This window comes from Andrographis paniculata, unplaced genomic scaffold (assembly GCF_009805555.1).
Source record: "Andrographis paniculata isolate CXL003 unplaced genomic scaffold, ASM980555v1 Contig82END, whole genome shotgun sequence".
In the NCBI taxonomy this organism is placed as follows: domain Eukaryota; kingdom Viridiplantae; phylum Streptophyta; class Magnoliopsida; order Lamiales; family Acanthaceae; genus Andrographis; species Andrographis paniculata.
In genome coordinates, this window is record NW_026137620.1 from 2,375,681 (window position 1) to 2,394,193 (window position 18,513).

The 18,513-nt window shown below is 32.6% G+C and overlaps 2 protein-coding genes across 3 annotated transcripts; both read left to right on the plus strand.

Moving 5' to 3' along the window:
* Positions 1–3,493: 3,493 nt before the first annotated feature.
* On the plus strand, positions 3,494–4,427 carry LOC127241243 (methyl-CpG-binding domain-containing protein 2-like). Its single transcript, XM_051260171.1, has 4 exons — positions 3,494–3,559; positions 3,727–3,827; positions 3,922–3,975; positions 4,060–4,427. The coding sequence occupies exons 1-4, from the start codon at positions 3,494–3,496 to the stop codon at positions 4,235–4,237; spliced, it is 399 nt and encodes a 132-aa protein (XP_051116128.1). The 3' UTR covers positions 4,238–4,427.
* Positions 4,428–10,056: 5,629 nt separating this feature from the next.
* LOC127241524 (RNA pseudouridine synthase 5) lies at positions 10,057–18,205 on the plus strand. 2 transcript variants are annotated; one of them, XM_051260631.1, is made up of 13 exons: positions 10,057–10,206; positions 10,296–10,353; positions 10,419–10,493; positions 10,629–10,719; positions 11,286–11,448; positions 11,983–12,070; positions 12,587–12,671; positions 12,820–12,895; positions 13,033–13,100; positions 13,981–14,050; positions 16,276–16,354; positions 17,043–17,136; positions 17,709–18,204. In XM_051260631.1, the coding sequence occupies exons 1-13, from the start codon at positions 10,125–10,127 to the stop codon at positions 17,790–17,792; spliced, it is 1,113 nt and encodes a 370-aa protein (XP_051116588.1). In that variant the 5' UTR covers positions 10,057–10,124; the 3' UTR covers positions 17,793–18,204. The 2 variants fall into 2 exon arrangements, with proteins under 2 accessions (XP_051116588.1, XP_051116589.1); XM_051260632.1 differs by lacking the exon at positions 17,043–17,136 and having other exon boundaries at positions 17,709–18,205.
* Positions 18,206–18,513: the final 308 nt, after the last annotated feature.

An 18,513-nucleotide genomic window follows, 5' to 3' on the forward strand; every position in this document is an offset into this window, starting at 1 on the left:
TAATTACAAATAATTTTCTTTATCAAAATAAATTCGATAATCACGTCGAGTCGAAGTAGAACATCTCTCCGTAAAAACGAATACGCCCCGGTAGTGCCTCCAGTTCGTGGCACAATGTTTCCAAAGATGAACGACGTTCATCTCCAAATTAAGTGGTACCCCAATATTTTGGAGCTCCGACGAACTAAAATGAGGCACACTTTTAATATGTCGAAAGATTTAAATAAGGAGAATGACCTAGATTTTTATCGGTAACACACCGGAAATATCACCGGAAACAAGCAATAGGAGGGGAGAGATAGAAGAGAAGAGGAATTGGATATTTTTCGTGTGTTTTGAATGAATCGAAGCACGGCCTTTTATAAGCAATCTCTCCCACCAGTGACGAAAACAACAGTAAAAGTTCAGAGGAGGGCAAAATCAATAAAAAATTGGAAAACTAAAAGTATAAATCCACAAACGAATAAATTTTTTATGATTTTTTACATTACAAAATAAAAAAAAATTAGGAGAAGTAAATTACTATAAAATACATTGTTTTATTATTTTTTTACATAAAAATACATATATTTTGATAATTGGGGTTCAAAGCCCCCGTGTAGTTCCGCGCATGTCTCCCACGGGGATTTAATTGTCCACTCAAAACCGACATGCACGATACAAGTAGCGTTCTGCTCGTCAATTTTTATTTGAATGACTTTGAATAGATTTAAATATATGCGATTTGAAATTGAAACTGCATTCAAAGATTGCATGAGACAACGTAGGACTGTTAACAGGGATGTCAAATGGGGCGGGGTTAGCCCCAGATCCGCCCCAAGCCCGGTCTTAATGGGGTGAGTTCGGGTCTAAAAAATTTGGTTCGGGGCGGATTGTGGATTTTGAGTTTTAGACCCGGCCGGATTCGGGGCGGGTTACGAGTTTTACTATAAACTCGCTCCACCCCAAACTTGGACCCGAACCCGGATACTTTAATAATTATGATAATTTATTTATATTTTTATACAATATAAATTATATTATTTATTTATTTTAAAAATTTAAATATAAAATAGAACTTTAATTCTAAATCAAATTTATGTTCGCAGTTGTTTCTCCTACAATTCTCTTTATAGTCGGAACTACTGCTGACCGCCCTCACTACGGACTATCGTCATATTTAATTGTTCTTATTTTTAGAATTATAAGTTTTTGCTACTTTGACGCATATTTCTTTTAGTATTAAATTATTTTTAATTTTTTTATAATTTTTTTTCTTTAAAAAAAAAAAGCGGGTTTATCGGGTTGGCCGGGTTCGGAGCATTACGGGTCCTGGGGCCGGGTTGAAGCGGGGCGAAGAGGGTCTTGGGTCATAATATTTTCTAACAGGACGGGTGCCGGGGCTTGCAAAACCCGTTTCGAACTAGCCCCATTGACATTCCTAACTGTTACTTATAGGATCAATCATTTAATTGGTCTTTCTCTTGATTGTGATTATGGGACAAGTCGCACCTGAAAAGATTTGGGGATTGGATTTTAAATAAACTATTCATCCTATTTTTTTCTCTCCAAAATATCAAATCAAACACTTATTTTTTATTTTTTATATTATACTAAAAAATAATTTTATATTCAAAACATCACATCAATACCTATTTATATCACATCATCCAACTATTCAAATTCAAAATTTTTACTATTTAAATCACAACTCAAAATCCAAACCCCCAAACAAACACACTATATAAAACTTGCTCAACTTTGTCTTGATTATAGTAAAATTCCTTGTGTTGGGAACCCCCGACTATAGGTCTCGATGGTGGCTGAATTGTACTCCCCATGTCCCAAATACCCTACAATATTTTCTTTTTGATATGTCCCAAACATCATGCAATATTTTCAAAATAGGAAATAATTAATTATACTTAATTTCTACATCACACTTTATCCCCTCACATCATCCAAATATATATTTCTCTCTCCACCTAATTTATAAATTATCCTACTTAATACTACCGACCTAAAAAGTCGTGTCAAAAGCAAATGTTGCACCTTATTTGAGACGGAGGGAGTAATAAATTATTATCTATTACAATGTATGTTGGAATAGACCTTTGAATTATGGTTAACTTCTAAATATTTATTATTTTGATAGAAGCCGTAACTCACCACTTAAGCTAAAAAAGCCTCACAAAGTGATTTAAATTTGATAAACATTTTGAAAGATTTAATCAAGATATTTTTGACAATGGTTGATTTATTTTTATTTTTTTAATTTCTTCTGTTTTAACATGCTTTGTGTAAAATTATATTCACAGTTGATTTCTTTTATTTATTAATCCTTAGAAAACTTTGCTTATTCACTCTGAACTATTCCACCAAATACGAAATCAATGATGCTCTTAGTCTAATGATAGCTTCTTTATCGATTCTATTCATTGTTATATTCGATTCAAGATAATTTAAATTATAACAAAGAAAATACTCTAGAAAATCTATATCAATTCAATCCCATTTGATGTAAAACTTTGTAGAATTAAATTGATGCTATCAAAATGTTTTTTAGAAATTTTATCTTGAATCAAATAGATTTGAGATTCAATACGCATGCTTTCAAAATTATTTATTCTAAATTTATATTCAAATCAAAATCTTAAATAGATTCTATGCATTCAATGAAAATTGACTTATAAATTATCCTTTAAAAACTATTTGTTACCTAGTAATAATAATATAAGTATTAATATTTATGGAAAAATATTTACCACTAACAAAATTATATTAAGACGGTCATAAATATCTTAAATTCGGTCAAAGACAGTTTAGTCTTAACCAATATTTTTTATTTTGCAATATGATATCCCTCTGAGTTTCACAAATTTTCAGAATGGCAAAATAGTCATTTCACAGGTTTCTCATTCTTTAAGACCCTACATGTCTATATACATGTGTGTGGTTGTATGATGTTTTAAATCGAAGATGTTCTTCATTGATAAGTATTAAAGAGATCATATCTTAATATTGTGTATTTATGGTATATCATTTTTATATACTTTCTCTGTCCCATAACAAAGTATCTATTTTTTCATTTTAGTCTGTCTCATAACAAATTATTCATTTCTGTTTTAGTAACTGTACTGTCTATCTAACATTACAAATACACTTACAACTTACAATTACACAAATACTTTTATATCACACATACTAATAAAGTTATTTTAGTCATTTCTACTTTATTTCTGCTACATCTTAATATAATACTAATATTTTTAAAATTACGTGCAAAAAACAAATGGATATCCAGTAATGGGACGGAGGGAGTATTTTGTTGGCTTATTTACTAGGGACAACATGTAATTATAGCACATACTTTTACTTTGAATTAACAATTGTTGGGTGTTAGGCCAAGACATTTTATAAGTGATTAAAACTAAAAAGCTATAAGACATTATCTTCAAAAATACGAGATTTTTTCTATTCATATATTAATCTTGTTGGTCAAACTAGATACTCAATGGATCCCCATGCTTCTCAAACTCAACCATCAGCGAGGAAAACTATGACGACAATAGTTGCCTTGGTAGTCCAATGTGCTATTTGTTTCAAATGGAGATGAATCCCAACAAAGGAAAAGTACGAGGAGATCCGAGAGCACATTGATACACAACCCTTCATTTGTGAAGCAGCCCGAGAGTGGAAACCATAGATATCGTGCAAGGATTTGGATGACGTAAACCAAGATTGTAGTTGGTTTGGGCAATTGAAAAGCCTAACTTTCCCCAAACACCTCCAGGGTGGCAACGGCTCGTGAAAATTAGAGCTAGAGGAGGAACAAAATTTGTAGATATGTAAGAATTCAATTCTTTGGTCCTTTTATTCAATTCCCTTTAAATCATTGCTACGATAAAACATGAATACTTTCCAATAATCAATCTATTGCAGATATTATGTTTCACCATCAGACAAACGGCTTCGTTCAATTGTTGAAGTTGAAGGGTATCCATTCACTCTTAAAAAATCAAATTATTTATATCATATTACAATTTCTGATATGGATTCCTTGTTTTATTCTCTTCTAAGGTACCTTTTCCCAAACCCAGACAATTTAGCTACCGGGATCGAGAGGAATAGATTCTCTTTCAAAATCCCAAGACCACTGCTACCATACTATGTCAGGATATGTCCGTGTCCAACTCGTCTTATATCTGCCGATGATGCTACTACTAGTGACAATGAAAGTCTTGAAACCATTGATTAAACTTGAACATAATTAATTGTTTTTAAGGGAACCATATACTACAACTTTTACATTGCATGAAACTTTTATCCTTGATTTAACCTATTATCTTATCATTCCATGAACATTTTCTTTGTGTTCTCGAATGGTTTCTCAATTTCGTTGCAAATTAGTTGTTAATATGTGAATAAATTTGTATGGCACTTGAAAACACTAACTTTGCTGTTTTTTCCTTATCATGGGCGCCCGTGTTCCTTTCCTGATTATGTATTTTAGGATTAGGGCATGCTTTTCGATATAGTATGAGCGTTCTTTCAACCTGATGGTTAGAGCTGAAACATCAAAGAAGGATATATAAAATGGATGCCGATGACTGGTAGTGACCATGTGATCTTTGATCTTATGAGAAGCTTATGCAGATATAATTTTTCACCTATTGATTGATTTATACTCGTCAAAACAACAATTGATCAATACACTTATGGTAATTTCCGCACCTCATTAGAAAAATTGGCACGTACAGTAGAATCTTTTTAGGACTTTTGATTTATGGTATATATTGAACAATACAATAGTTGATATATAGCATATAAGTTTTGTGCTCACTAACTCGATGTAGAATTGGCTCCAACACCAAATATGGCGTTTATTTATTTGTTGTTCTATTACATAGAATATAACATAATGCACACATTAAAACTACAAAATGATTGTTATTATCATCATCTCTTAGACTATCATTGAAGAGAATGTTGCAAATAATGATAATGATGTTGCTATGTTCACATTGCTACGATATTTTATTATTTCTAATGGTTCTAGAAAAAAAAAAAGAAAAAAAAGACGCCTACTTATCTGAACGTTCACATAATTTTTTATTTTAGGAGCAACAAAACTTTTCTTGAAAGAAATATCTTAAATATTAAGTTAACTGAAGAATCACATTTTGGTAAACTAGTCTATGATAAACTTACTTAATGTTTGGATTGTTTGGATGCAAAACACTTAAATCATTGAGCTTGTCTTCTCACTCCGTACAAAGTCCATCGGTTTTATGCTAATCTTTCTAGTGATATAATGGATAAAAAGTCGAGATGGTTTCATAAGTATATGGAGCTGTCACAAAACATCATCAATTGGTGTTTTTAGTTCCCTATGACTGTTGGGCATGATCCTCCTGCCCAACATACTGTTGGTTGTGGGTGATGGAGGTTGTTTGTTGGGGGCTGGTTGATTATTTATTGAGCCTTTATTGGCAGTTGGCTGGCGTGGGAGTTATGATTTGGTTTTTCAATTCCGATGACTTGGTTATAATAAATGAAAGCTAGTGGCTAGTGGAGCTGTCACAAAACGTAATCAAATGGTGTTTTTGGTTCCTTTTGTTTTGTTTAATTTTTTTTTTTTTTTTTTCAGATGATTCGGTTTTTGTAATTAAGTCAACACTCATCCAGGTACGTTGTGTTGGTGCATTGAATTTTTTTGAATTTTGGGCCGACATTGGTTGCATTTATTGGTTGTTTGTATTTCAATACAAGATAAAGGTAGCAATTCGAGCCAGTCCATAACCTAATATTTCATCAGATGTACTGAGCCGGCACGATCCGAAGATTTTTTGGCCTATATTTTTAGACCTGAGTATGATTGTTTTGTATCGGATTTGAATCAGATTTTTAGACTATGCCTATTTTTTTTTGCTCTAATGCAAGGTTGTAAGAACATTAGTTAATTTGAGCGGTGATAACGATGTTGCGGCATGGTGGGTTATAAGAGAAATTTTGGCTGTGGGTTTTGTTTATTTTTAAGTTTGAGGTGGGTCTATGGAGGGCCTTTCAAGTCAAATTGAATTGGGTTGATGGTTTATTTATTTATTATTGTTAGGGGTTGGACTGTGATGTAGATGTTTACTTGGGCTCAGTGTTGGTTTTAATTTTTTTTGGCTAGTCGATTTGGTATTTTTTTTCTGAGTTCAATTTTTAAATTGGTATTTCCTTGGCTAGTTTTGTGTTGCTGTTGTTGATTGGTTGTGGATAGGGAGCCCATCAGTTTGAATGATTGGATTGGATTGCTTGAAGCTAAGTCTTGGATTGTTTGATTTTTGTTTTTAATAGTTTTTTTTTTTTTTTTTTATTTCTTTGTAGTTAGTTCGTATTAATTGCCTTAATAAGGTGTAGTCTAATCGTGTAGGCGTCGTTAAGTTCTCTTTGTAATTTTGTAATTTTTTCACTAAAAATATTTTAATTCATAAAAAAGACCATTTATACTTTAATTCTATAACATTATAAAGGTATTAAACGATGTTATATTGTCCATTAGATATCAATGGTTGTTTTTTAGTATATGCTTACAAATTTTTTCCAAATATAAACTTCCTCTATAGGTTCTGAAATTAAAAAAAAAAAGAAGATATTATTGTGTTAAAAAATAATGGAATTTGTAAAATTCGAGGTTGTGGTTCTAATCATAATGTTAGAGTTCAGTGAGGATCTATTAGAAAAGGTTCGAGATCCCCTACTATACTTTAATAACTAATTTTGTAAAAAATGATATCCTTTTTCTAATCCCAAATATGTTGTGATTTGAATCTGCTCTCACACTCCAACTAGCTTGTTACTTAATGATCAAAAAGTAGTCCTATCCTTACTGGTAAAGATTTGGTATGTTTATCTTCACTAAAATAAATGTTGGGCTTGCACCAACAAGTGAAAATTTTTTGTTGTGGATTAATGATGGCCAACAATGGTCTTAGCCAAGTTCTAAGTCTGCTCTAAGAAAATATGTCATCAGACACTCCAAATGATGAACTTGTTAAAGATAAAGCATACTCTCATTCCGTGGGCTCTATTGAAAATTGATCTTATTGATTCTTCTGTTTGGCATGTTATCTACCAAAAAAAAAAAAAATGATAAAAGAGATAGAAATATTTTAAGGAGAAGATAAAGAATTTTTTTGGTAGATTCTTGATGAGGTGGGGGTGACAATCAAATTGGTTATGTGAAGAAAGATAAGGTTTTCAAGGAATTTGCATGTTGAGAGATATCATACTAGAAATTGTTGCATCCGAACTCTGTATATTGTAACTCTGTAAGCCTGATCTATTCCTTGATGAGTTAAGATGACTCTGGGTTGAAGCCGCCCAGATGTATACTATTGCATCCAAACTAGGTTATTATTTTCTTTATGTTATTTTATATCCTATCTCACCGGTGTGTGTATTTGTGGTTTGATCATATAGCAAACAACAAGTCTATGTTGCGTGATTTTATAGTTTTCAAATCTTGGACGTGACCATGACAGCAAAGGAAGGTGCATTCGTAATAAGACCTTCATTGTTGGATGTATTTCATCATGTCAATCAGTGATAAAAGTTGGGATTCAATGGTACATAGTTGGACTTCTCTTTAGAAGATCATCATGGTTGGTCAATAGGAAAAGAAGACGACAAGGTGCAGACCATGGTTGTGGATAAACCAAGGCTCAAATAAACTCCGGAAGAAATGGCTCAATTCAATGGCAACTCGAAAGCCATCAATGTTATTATTAGTGGAGTGGACCTCTGAATAATTTTTGGTCTCAAACACCTTAAATAAATAACAACTCTAAACAACACCAGATTTTTGCAAAAAAATTCGAGCAACACAATTAGAGTTACGTTGTTCGTGGAATATTCAAATTTTTAACCAGTTCAAGCATCGAAGATCTACGTTTGGGGGTGCCAACCCAGGAAATACTCAAAGATGAACGAATCAAGCGTACAAAATTGTTGTGTGAATCATGGCCCTCAGAAATCTTGCACTATCGCTCACATAGAATTTCTTACCACAGCCATTCACACCTATAACCTTTACCAACTCAATTATCTTGTTCCCTCTTTCGATTCACTCTTCTCTGCCCTGTTCTTTTTCTATTTTTTTACCCTTTTAATTCAATCTCACACATTTATACAATCTCAACACGATAAGAACGTCAAATATAGAAAAAAAAAAAAAACAAAATCATTCTAAATAAATCCATATCTTCACTCCATAATATTATCTCAATCAAAATCCCTAAAATCTACTTATTCAACTCAGCCAAATCATCTAAAATCGATGATCATTTCTAGGATATGTTGGATTGATCAAGTTGGGCCGCAACAAATGGATTATTTGTTTCATATTGAATGGACCGCGACTGTCCACCATAATCCATACATTGACTGTAACATCTGTGGACAGCATCAACCAAAATCCAAGTATACATAAAGCCCATTATCAATACAATCAAAAGACAAAATTAAGAAACAACCATAAGACACCAAAAATCACCAAAAGGACGTCCAAATCTTCAATAATACTCTCGCCAAAAGTGTTTCTCTCTTACACGTAAAATAACATGTCAATTGGGATTAAAATCGATGAAAATGAATTTAAGTTAGAATGATGACAAAATTGAAAATTAGAAAAATATAGAAAGTTTATAGCAAATATTTCTCAAAAGAAGTGAGTGTAATTCCCTGTAATTATGCTTAAGACATAATTTAAAGGTAAAAATACTTATTTAAATCTAATTATCTATATTTTTTTATTCAAATTATTACTAACCTTCCTCAACTTACCTGTTTTAGATATGAAAATTTAAAAATTATAGTTAGTAAATGTTGGCATATTGAAAAAAGTCAAAACTCTTTTTTGTTTATATTTTTGGCATATGAGCAAGTGTGCAAATGGTTGTTGCAGCTGTCTGTTGATACCATTTTTGAAAATCTGCACAGTTGTATTTTTTGCGTGTCCCACACTAAATAAAACATGACAAATGTATGTATGTTGGACAGAGGAAATGCAGGAAATGTTGTATATAATGTCCTCTTGTACTGTATGATATTTATTGCCCTGTACAAGCTGCCCCAAAGTTGATACACAGTCAACTTTGTGTTTTGTGTGCAAGATTGTATTTTTGTTTGTATGTATATTTGTTTTCGTGGGTGAGCATCAAGAACTCATAGTGTATTCTTTCCGTCTTTTAGTGTGTTGAGAGAGCTTATCCATGCAGATTTGAAGACGAGAAGAATGACTCTTGGAGTCGAAGTCTAAGAAGATAATTATTCGGTAAACAACTTTATTCTTAGTTTGGTTGTTGGCCTGCTGGAGTTGTTACGGTGCAGTAGCAGCCGGTCCATGAGAGTTAGTATAAACTAAATAGAGTTTAAGTAGAAGATAGGTTAGATAGTTCGGGTTGATGTCTTATATGGTGTAAACCAAGTACTTGATTTAGTTAAAACTTCTGGATTTGAATCCAGGTTTTAACACCAAACTCGGTTGTGTGTTTTTGTTTTTGTTTTGCATTTGTTCACCCATAGAATCGTGCACACACACTGCAATTTCAACCGTGAGACAATGACGCGTTCAAATTGTGTAAACTACCGACGGTTTCATATTTCCGCTGCGTATAAAACTCGAAGGAATTGGACATCTTATTTAATCGACCACCCGTTTTTTAACTTTAAACAATTTCAGTAAAAATAATTTTCTTATAATATAAATAATTATAGATTAATTATAAAATATAAAATTTAAACCAATAATAACTTTTAAAAAAAATAAATTATATGGGCGAAAATATGAACTATTTATGTTGGATATAATATTCTTTTAAAATTTTCAAAAATTCAAAAAATAACAAATTATGCAAAAATATTTATATAATCAATTTTTTATTTGACATTATTTATTTTTAAAAAAATCATACAACACAATTTTTTTTTTTAACAAAATATCAAGAAATATTAACTTTTAATTTTCTTTTTCATACTTCTAAAAATTTTAAAGGTGTCCAGGTCTCCAAAAATTTGTGTAACAGAGCATAAATCTCTTGGTTGAGTTATAACGAAGTTGCCTCGGGTCGAAGGACTTATTACCCAGTACCCACACTATGATGGTGTCGTTCGGAGATCCATGGCCGGAATTGAACGACGGCATATACTACCGTGATCTCGTCCGCGCCACCGATACTGGTTTGTTTCACTTTCTTGCGCACCATCATTTATTTATTTATTTCTCCGTGTTTAGTAACCCCTTTGTGTTTCACTTGTTGAATTCGTAGGGGCGACATTGATTGAGTTCTACTCGAGGAAGTACGAAAATTCTGCTCCTTTGAACGGGTAAGCACGATGAATTCAGCTTAAGAATTGTAAACAAACCTGATTGCGAATTGAATATTGAGCAGCTGGTTGCAGAGAATTTGCAATAAGCAAATAACTGTAGATGGCAATGTTGCGACGGACCCCGATTTGATCCTCAGGTTTTTTTTTTCTACTGTTTTGTGTCACTTGACCACTGATCGTTTTCTGTCATTGGTGAACTCGAGTTGCTTGGATTATGTTTATGCTGTCCTTCTGTGATCAGGGATGTTATGTGAGTTTTCTGTTCTGTATAGGGGGAATGAAGAGCTAGTTTATCACCGGCTTCCTTGGAGAGAGCCTGATGCTCCCTATTTGCTGGAAATTCTTTATGAAGATAATGATGTGGTAAACTAAAAACGAATGGATCGAGGCTTGCCTTTTGATTTATGTGTTTGGTGTATTCTCAAATTCTAAAGACCAATTGAGATGAAATTCATGTGTTCACTAGTTTGGGTTGTTGAAGAATTTATAAATACTATAGTAATAGAATTTCTTTGCTTGTAGTTTATAAAGATGCTGCTGATTTTCTAGAAAAGTTGAATAAATAATGCCCCAGAATATTGTGTTCACAAATATTCTAGTTTCAAGTGAATTTCTTTTTCTACATATTCAGCTTACCCAGCTTCCATTTCTGGTTAATAATAGTGTATGGAGGAGTGGACTAGGTGAACACTTAAAAATGTCCTGTTGCATCAGGGATGGCGATTATGAACTCAATAGTTGCTAAATTTGAATTATTCTTCTCAATATTCTCATTCCAATCCATAAATGAATATGATGATATGTTGAGAGGTATTAAATTTAGATTAGGCATGGAGTGTGTAGTATAACATATTCTGTGTCTTGTTCATGGTAATAGTTAGTTAATGGTTAGTTTCAGAACTTAAATTTTGATTGTGCATTGCATTCAGATTGCTCTGAATAAACCCTCAGGGTTACAAGTTCTACCTGGAGGATTATTCCAGCAGAGAACAGTCTTAACCATACTACAACGCCATGCACGCAGTCAGGCCATGTCAGGATGTCAGGAGCTTCAGCCTGTTCCAGTTCACCGACTTGGAAGGGGAACATCAGGTAAGTCCTTAAAGCTAGTTATTCCATGTGCACGGACACAAATTATCCTCAGAGTACATTTTTGTGATATTTAATTCGAATATATGTCTCAAGAGTGTAGTTTTATGCATAATGTTAGGCTATCACTTTTGATAGACTGTTATTCCCGCTGTAGTTAACTTTTTATGTAAGAAAACTAAACTGGCGTTTTTTTTTCTTTGCCAAAGTAGTTCCATTGGCATTTGTCTCAGCATGAAAGTATTTCTCTTTCTCTTTTTCTTTTTGTTTTGTTTTGTTTTTATTATTTTTTTGTTTAGGTTTAACTAATAATTGAAGGCCTTTTTTATTTGATAGTCGTTGTTTTCTTAATTCAAGTATACTATCTTATGGCTAATGTTACACTAAAATCATCTAATTTCATAGTCCATATAAGATTTCTTTACTGCTCAAGGGTATACTTACTAAACTGAAATTGATAATTTAGTTATTTGTTGATTGATTGCTTCTCTAGATAAGGTTTCAAATAACATGTCTCCTTTTTGTGTTTGAATCTAGGAATACTACTTTGTGCAAAAACAAAGTTTGCAAAATCACGACTGGCATCATTTTTTGCGGATGGGACATCAATGGTTGGGTTATGTAGGTGAGGGAGATACCAGTATGTTTGTTTTTAACACATATAGTTCTAATTTACAACTCCTAAAAATGTCTACTTTATGCAAAATTATTGAAGTTCTTTGATTACCTCTATTTGAGTTTGAACTTGAAATGAACCTGTATATATACATACTTGCATTTAATATTGTTATTCCTGAAAACTAGTATCGTAATATGTAAACTGTAATATTGTTAGTCATTGTATAGATACTTATAGAGCTAAAACTAACAAATAAGGCACCAATGGTTATTGGTTACTGGGTTTTGATTTGGAGCCATTTACTATATTTATTACTGAAAACTAATATTTCCCTTGTATATCATGAAACAATCCAATTATTATATAATATTATGCATATATATATATAAAGTACTAATGAAGAGGTAATAGCTATTGTGTTTTGATTCGGAGCTCAAGGAAAGCATTCAAATGTAGGTTTCTATCTTTTCTCTTTTGCTTCCTGCAGACATTTCATGTAACTCATGCTTGTTATATATACAGAAAAATGGATCTACGACAAAACGTAACAAGGAATATAAAAAAGCTATACCGAGCCCTAGCCAGTGGGGTGATCGTTGAGGATGAGGTATCATCATATTTGATACTCATTATCTTCACATAGATTTTCTAAGTGCTCAATGTCTTGCACAAATTCCTCATAAATGACAGCAAGGATTAGAGCATCAGTTTCCTCCCTTGTGCTTTTTAACTCCTCATACATTATCTCTTGACAGATTGTCATTAATCAACCCATTGGACTGGTCAGATATTCTGGTGTTGCCAAGGGGTTGTATGCTGCCTGCCCTTCAGGTCTTTTAAATTCCATTATACACATGAAAATTAATAGTCTTGGTTCCTTTTGTCTTTTACCTTACGGTTTTTATTTACTGTTATGTTGTTATTAATGTACATCTCCTTCCCTGAACAATAAGCACAAAATTTGTCAGGGAAATCAGCCTTGAGCAAAGTTACTGTTTTGAAGAGAGACTTGCAGAGAAACTCTACATTGGTGCAGGTTGATTATTACACTTGACATTATAATGCTAGCAGCATTCAATTATATATTGTCTGTTGAAATATAGACATGCTATTAGACTATTTTTACTATGAAAAAGCTTCTCTTATTAAATGTCACACTATTCCAATGTTTGTATTTTGTAATGCTGAGAAGTAATCTTGCATCTACTTTCATTAATTACTTTCTGTTTATTCTCCTGGTTACTTTCAAATTCTTATAAGTATTTTGGTTAAACTGAATGGATTTGTCTTTGAAGGTGAAGTTCACATCTTCCTGGAGCAGATCTCATGAACAAATAGAGTTTAGGCATTTCTCTACACCTTTTCGAATATTATTGACTATTAGTCAGCATATGAATACTGACTTCATATAATGGCCATCTTGGAAGAGAGAATTGTGTCAGAGGATAATTTATTGCACTATGCAACATTAGAGATAATTTGGAGCAGATTTTTAAGTTCTTTTAACCTGTTATGAACTAGCTAGCTGATTAAGTAATGCAAATTCACTTCTACGAGGATGGGTAATAACAAATATTGAGTGCGTAGCCTTGAATTTGGTGTTTAGATTGGGCCCAATCTGAGTGTGTAGTTCCATCAAGTTAAGTGTGTTTTAATTGAGATATATGCACACCTGTGACTTTTGAAATTAGTAATGCCAGTAGGAAGAAACCTTCAAACAACCTTTATGATTGCCATTTCACTAACTCATTTTATTTGTTTTTTCTCTCACTTAATGAAAACTTTTTAGATCCTTAATAGTTTAACAATTAATGAATGTGCGTTTATACACATGCACACATATGCCTATTTTTATTTGTTTCTTCCAATTTTATCTGTTTTCTGAAATATAATATTAGATTTTTCGCATTGAAAAGGTTGAAATCCAATCTGGGAGGCCACATCAAATTCGAATTCATCTTTCTTATATTGCGCATCCATTAATAGGTATGTTGTTAAATTATGAGAGCACTGAAACATTTTGTTTGCATTTGAATCTATAGCTCATAAATTTATGTTATAGTAAGCGCCTCTCATTTATTGAATGATCCATTTCATGGAAGGTTCATTTTCTCTTGCCATTTTTTTTCTCAACATGTGTGATTCTTTTTCATTATCTCGTTATTGTTCAACACTTGATTGATCTCTCATATGGAGTATTGCCTTTGTAAAAGTTGGTTCTAAATTCTAGAAATTCAAATAGGGTTTTGATGTGATGTAAATAGGTATTTATGTTATGTTATGAATAACATTTATGTAATATTTTAAAGGCAAAACTGGATAAAACCCACATGTGGTTTCACGAAATTGCGCCAAATCCCTAATACTTTGAAAATTGCGTCAAACTCTCTCATAGTTTTATAAATTCTACGTCTCACTTCCTCAGCTATCCTTGTTTAACGGTGTTTGACCTATACGTGCCCATACTACGAATGGATTTCAAAATCTCCATTTTTAAACTCCTAAAATTACAAATACATTCATTCATCTTATATTTAGCCTTAAGGAACAATAAAAAAAATCTTAAAACCAGAGGAAGCAATTATTCTGAGTATATATATTTAATTTCTTTGAGACTAAATATGAAAAGAATGATTATATTTGTAATTGTAATTTTAAGGGTTTAGAAATGGAGATTCCGAAACTTATTCGCAGTTTGAGTGTGTACAGGACAAAACACGGTTAAATAAGACAGTCGAGGGGATTAAACTCAGAGTTTATGAAACCATAAGAGAGTCTGACGTAGTTCTGAAAGAATGGGAAATTTGTTCCAATTTTGTGAAACCATGGATGTATTCTGTGTAATTTTGCCTATTTTAAATAAAAATTATTTGTTTGATTTCACGGTTTTGAGAGGTAAGAATTGATGAATATTAAAAAACGGCAAAACCTAAAGTTAGACAAGCAAATGCTATTGTATTGCGGATTACACATTTATCTCTTGAAACTCTTAAATCCTGTATCTGTTGCAATCATGTTTTGGTTCTCCTACCATATTTATCACTGGGCTGTTGCACTAAATAAAAAATGTTCTCCATTTAGTTTACCGAGAAAACACAAGCTGTATTTATAACACAAAAAGATCACCATCTTTTCAAGAATGAGGATTTTACTTCTTAACTGAATTTTCCTTGTGGAATGATAATTTAGACATGAATATATATGAATTTTTTCAATTCTTTTGAATATAGAACTAAATTCAATTTACAGCCCACTAATTAAGCATCTCTGCAAAGAAGCCATTTGGTGGTGCTTTTGTGTTTTACTTTTGTTTTTGTGTTTTTTATTTTGAGGTTAAATAATTATTAAATGTGATGTTTTGAATAAAAAGTAACTTTTAGACATAATAGTTTTTAAGGAAAACTAAGATATTAAATAGTAAAAAATATGAAACAAAAGAAAAAAATGGTTAAAGTGAGCAAACAAATATTGTTTTTATTGTATATCTTCAAATGCCAAATATTTAGAACTTTTTGAAATGCTCTTATTTCCCAACAGGCAGTTGAAATGAAATTCATTTTTGGGAGGCAGATCAACTATCAAATATTGATAAGTGTTTTATCATTGCAATATGAAGATTTTGATATGCTTTTATCTTTAATATAATATGCTGAATTTATATAGGAGATATGTTGTGTTGAGAAGAGGAATATGTTGTTATTTCAATATTTTAGATGATCACAAAAATGAGGGTGTGTTCTTTGGCTGTTTTTTTTTTTTTTTTTTTTTAATGGTAAATTGTATTATATGTCCTTGTGATTTAGTAAAAATATATGCACTACCCTGTGTTTTATTAGATACATAAAACCTTTTGTGTTAGTATTAAATACGTAAAAGCATCTTTTGTAGTCTGCGTAGAATACCCTTCCTGCCCAAGAGTAATGACGTCTCTATTATGTAGATGACCTTTGAAGATGAACATATGCCCTAATTTTTTAGACGAGATTGGGTTGACAACCCGTTGACATCATCTAATTTATGCACAATATGGTATCATATTACCAGTATGTCTTTGATGAACAAAAACAATTGTTATACTATTCAATCTTTTATTTTCCCTTCAGAAAGTTCTTAATTTTTTTATTTCTTTTTTTGTCTTTCATTGTAGGTTTGTTCTTTTTATTGCTGTATGTTTACAAGCAGCCATTGTTTGACAGTATACTTCTTAGCAGGTGATCCTCTTTACAGCATAGGTGGAGTACCAGACTTCTCTGATCATGAATCTCTAGATCAAAGCTTTGCTCAAGATGGGTAAAAAAAACTTCTATTACTCTTGCAGTTGAGATAATTATCACTTTTTTAACTGCCTTCGTTTGGACCTCACAACAGTGGATTATTTCTATATCCTATAAAAGTAAATAAAGTATATCTTCTATTCATGTGGCACGCACAAAAATAGCTCGAGTTTATGGATAAGAACTAAGCATGTAGCTGATAGATCTGGCTTTTATTGGTAAGGAAGATTGGTATGGGCTTCTATATAAATATTGCCTATTTTTAAGGTAGAGTAGAGACCCTACATTTATGAATAATTATAAGTTTTTATATGAGTAGGATAAGATGCTACCTGCTCATCCTGGGCCCCCCATGTCTTTCATGCTTGAAATGCATATTTGTGGAGATATCTCAAGGTATCTTGAAGTGGTAGTGAGACAATCATTAATGTCGCTAAAATGTACCAATAGGGAGCATTAACAAGTATAGTTTCTAAACTTCTAATTTTGTCCACATGGAAGAAAAATTATAAAGGCCACCTTATCTAATGGTTGTGATGTTCTGATATCAACTTCAAGTATTTTATGAGCCTTGTTATCCGCTTATTGCTGAAGCCTTTTGGCAACTGGATTACTAGCTATTATAATTCTTTAGAGGAAATCTATCCATAAATACTGTGTTTATCTATGTGCAGTAATAACTACACTTCTGTTTTGGGTTTCAGAGGATATAAAAGACCTGAAAAACCTGTTCCGGGGGACTGTGGATATAATTTACATGCACACCGTGTAGTTTTTCCCCATCCTGTTACAAATGAGGTAGGAACAAATGTCGAGTTTTTCCTAGTTCAAAATGATGAGTTATGGACAAGTCTACCGAGTCTCTTATTGGCAAGTTCTACATTTGTATTAGTAATTGCCAATGGTCCATCATGTACTATAACAATAAGCAAATATTTACATGGATCCAGCACAATTCAAAATCCCAAGTAGTAACTAACTGCCACATAAACAGCATTTATGAGCTTGTTTGGGAACCACATAAAACCCTCTTCTTACGTACTAAGGCAGGCTTTTGTTCATAAAATATCATGAAATTATACTAATATGGTATTGAAGAGGATTACTCATGGTTTCAGTTTCGATTTCCATTTTGTATTGGTTGCAAGCTAGTACACTTTACCACATTTTCTTATGCATCCAAACAGTATGGTCTTTTTTTCTTTATAGAAATCCAAACAGTATGGTCTTTGGTGCTGTAGATGATGGTTTTCCTAACTTTTTTGCACACAATGGTCCAATCAAAATTCAATAAATGAGGATAGCCAATCTGCTGAATGATATTTGTATGGTTCCAAAGTGAAAACACAATTTATCTCCTTGTTGTGCAGATCATTCAGATCACTGCTCCTCTTCCACCTATTCTACAGATGCAAGAAGAATCCACAGCAGAAGATGGTTTGTACCGACTCTGAGCAGCATCTCTGTTGTTGCAATATGTTTGGTTTTGGCTAAGTGTTAACACCATAAGACATCATCTCGACGTTCTGGAATCAGACCTGGTAATTCATCATCTCCCGCCATTGCGATGTCTCTGGATTATATTTGAATATGATTACATTGCTCCATTTTTGTGCTCTCCTTATATCCCTTCATGCACTGCTAATATCTATAGTCTTGATGAGTGTCAAATGTTATGCTTTATCTATATAAGAATACTTAGTGGTTATCAAAATTACTCATTCTTCTTAGTTGAATATGCCAAATTGAGCATAGCATAGAACTTGGAATCACTGCAGTTTTTAGTCGATTGGATATGTAGAACCACATTTCTAGTTCTAGAAGATTGAGACTCAATGTTGTGCTGTGCTGTATATTTTATCTTCACACCCACTAATTTGGGTCACTTGCTTTTCTTCTGGTTTGTGTGAAAATGATGTGGAGAGATAGAGAGAGAGAGAGAGAGAGAGAGCAATAATTAGGTGTAGATGAAGTGGTTGGGAGTATGTGTGTTGACTGAGTATTTATTCTCGTCCCCACCACCATAGCCACAGCCACAGGTCATGTTTTTGTTGTACTTGTTTGTCCCCACTGCTAAAACAAAAAATCACAGGCCCCTACACTTGGTACCTATGTTCAGGTCGGGTCGGGGTTGAGTTAATCGGGTGGATAGGCACATGGGTTGTCATCTATTTA

Excerpts from the sequence above, each read along its gene's own strand:
- LOC127241524 (XM_051260631.1), top strand. The coding sequence starts at position 10,125 with ATGATGGTGTCGTTCGGAGATCCATGGCCGGAATTGAACGACGGCATA. Across the intron at positions 11,449-11,982 it reads ACTTGGAAGGGGAACATCAG|GAATACTACTTTGTGCAAAA; the intron begins GTAAGTCCTTAA and ends GTTTGAATCTAG. Across the intron at positions 12,896-13,032 it reads GTATGCTGCCTGCCCTTCAG|GGAAATCAGCCTTGAGCAAA; the intron begins GTCTTTTAAATT and ends AAAATTTGTCAG.
- LOC127241243 (XM_051260171.1), top strand. The coding sequence starts at position 3,494 with ATGGATCCCCATGCTTCTCAAACTCAACCATCAGCGAGGAAAACTATG. Across the intron at positions 3,560-3,726 it reads TGACGACAATAGTTGCCTTG|TTGGTTTGGGCAATTGAAAA; the intron begins GTAGTCCAATGT and ends CCAAGATTGTAG. Across the intron at positions 3,976-4,059 it reads TCAATTGTTGAAGTTGAAGG|GTACCTTTTCCCAAACCCAG; the intron begins GTATCCATTCAC and ends TTCTCTTCTAAG.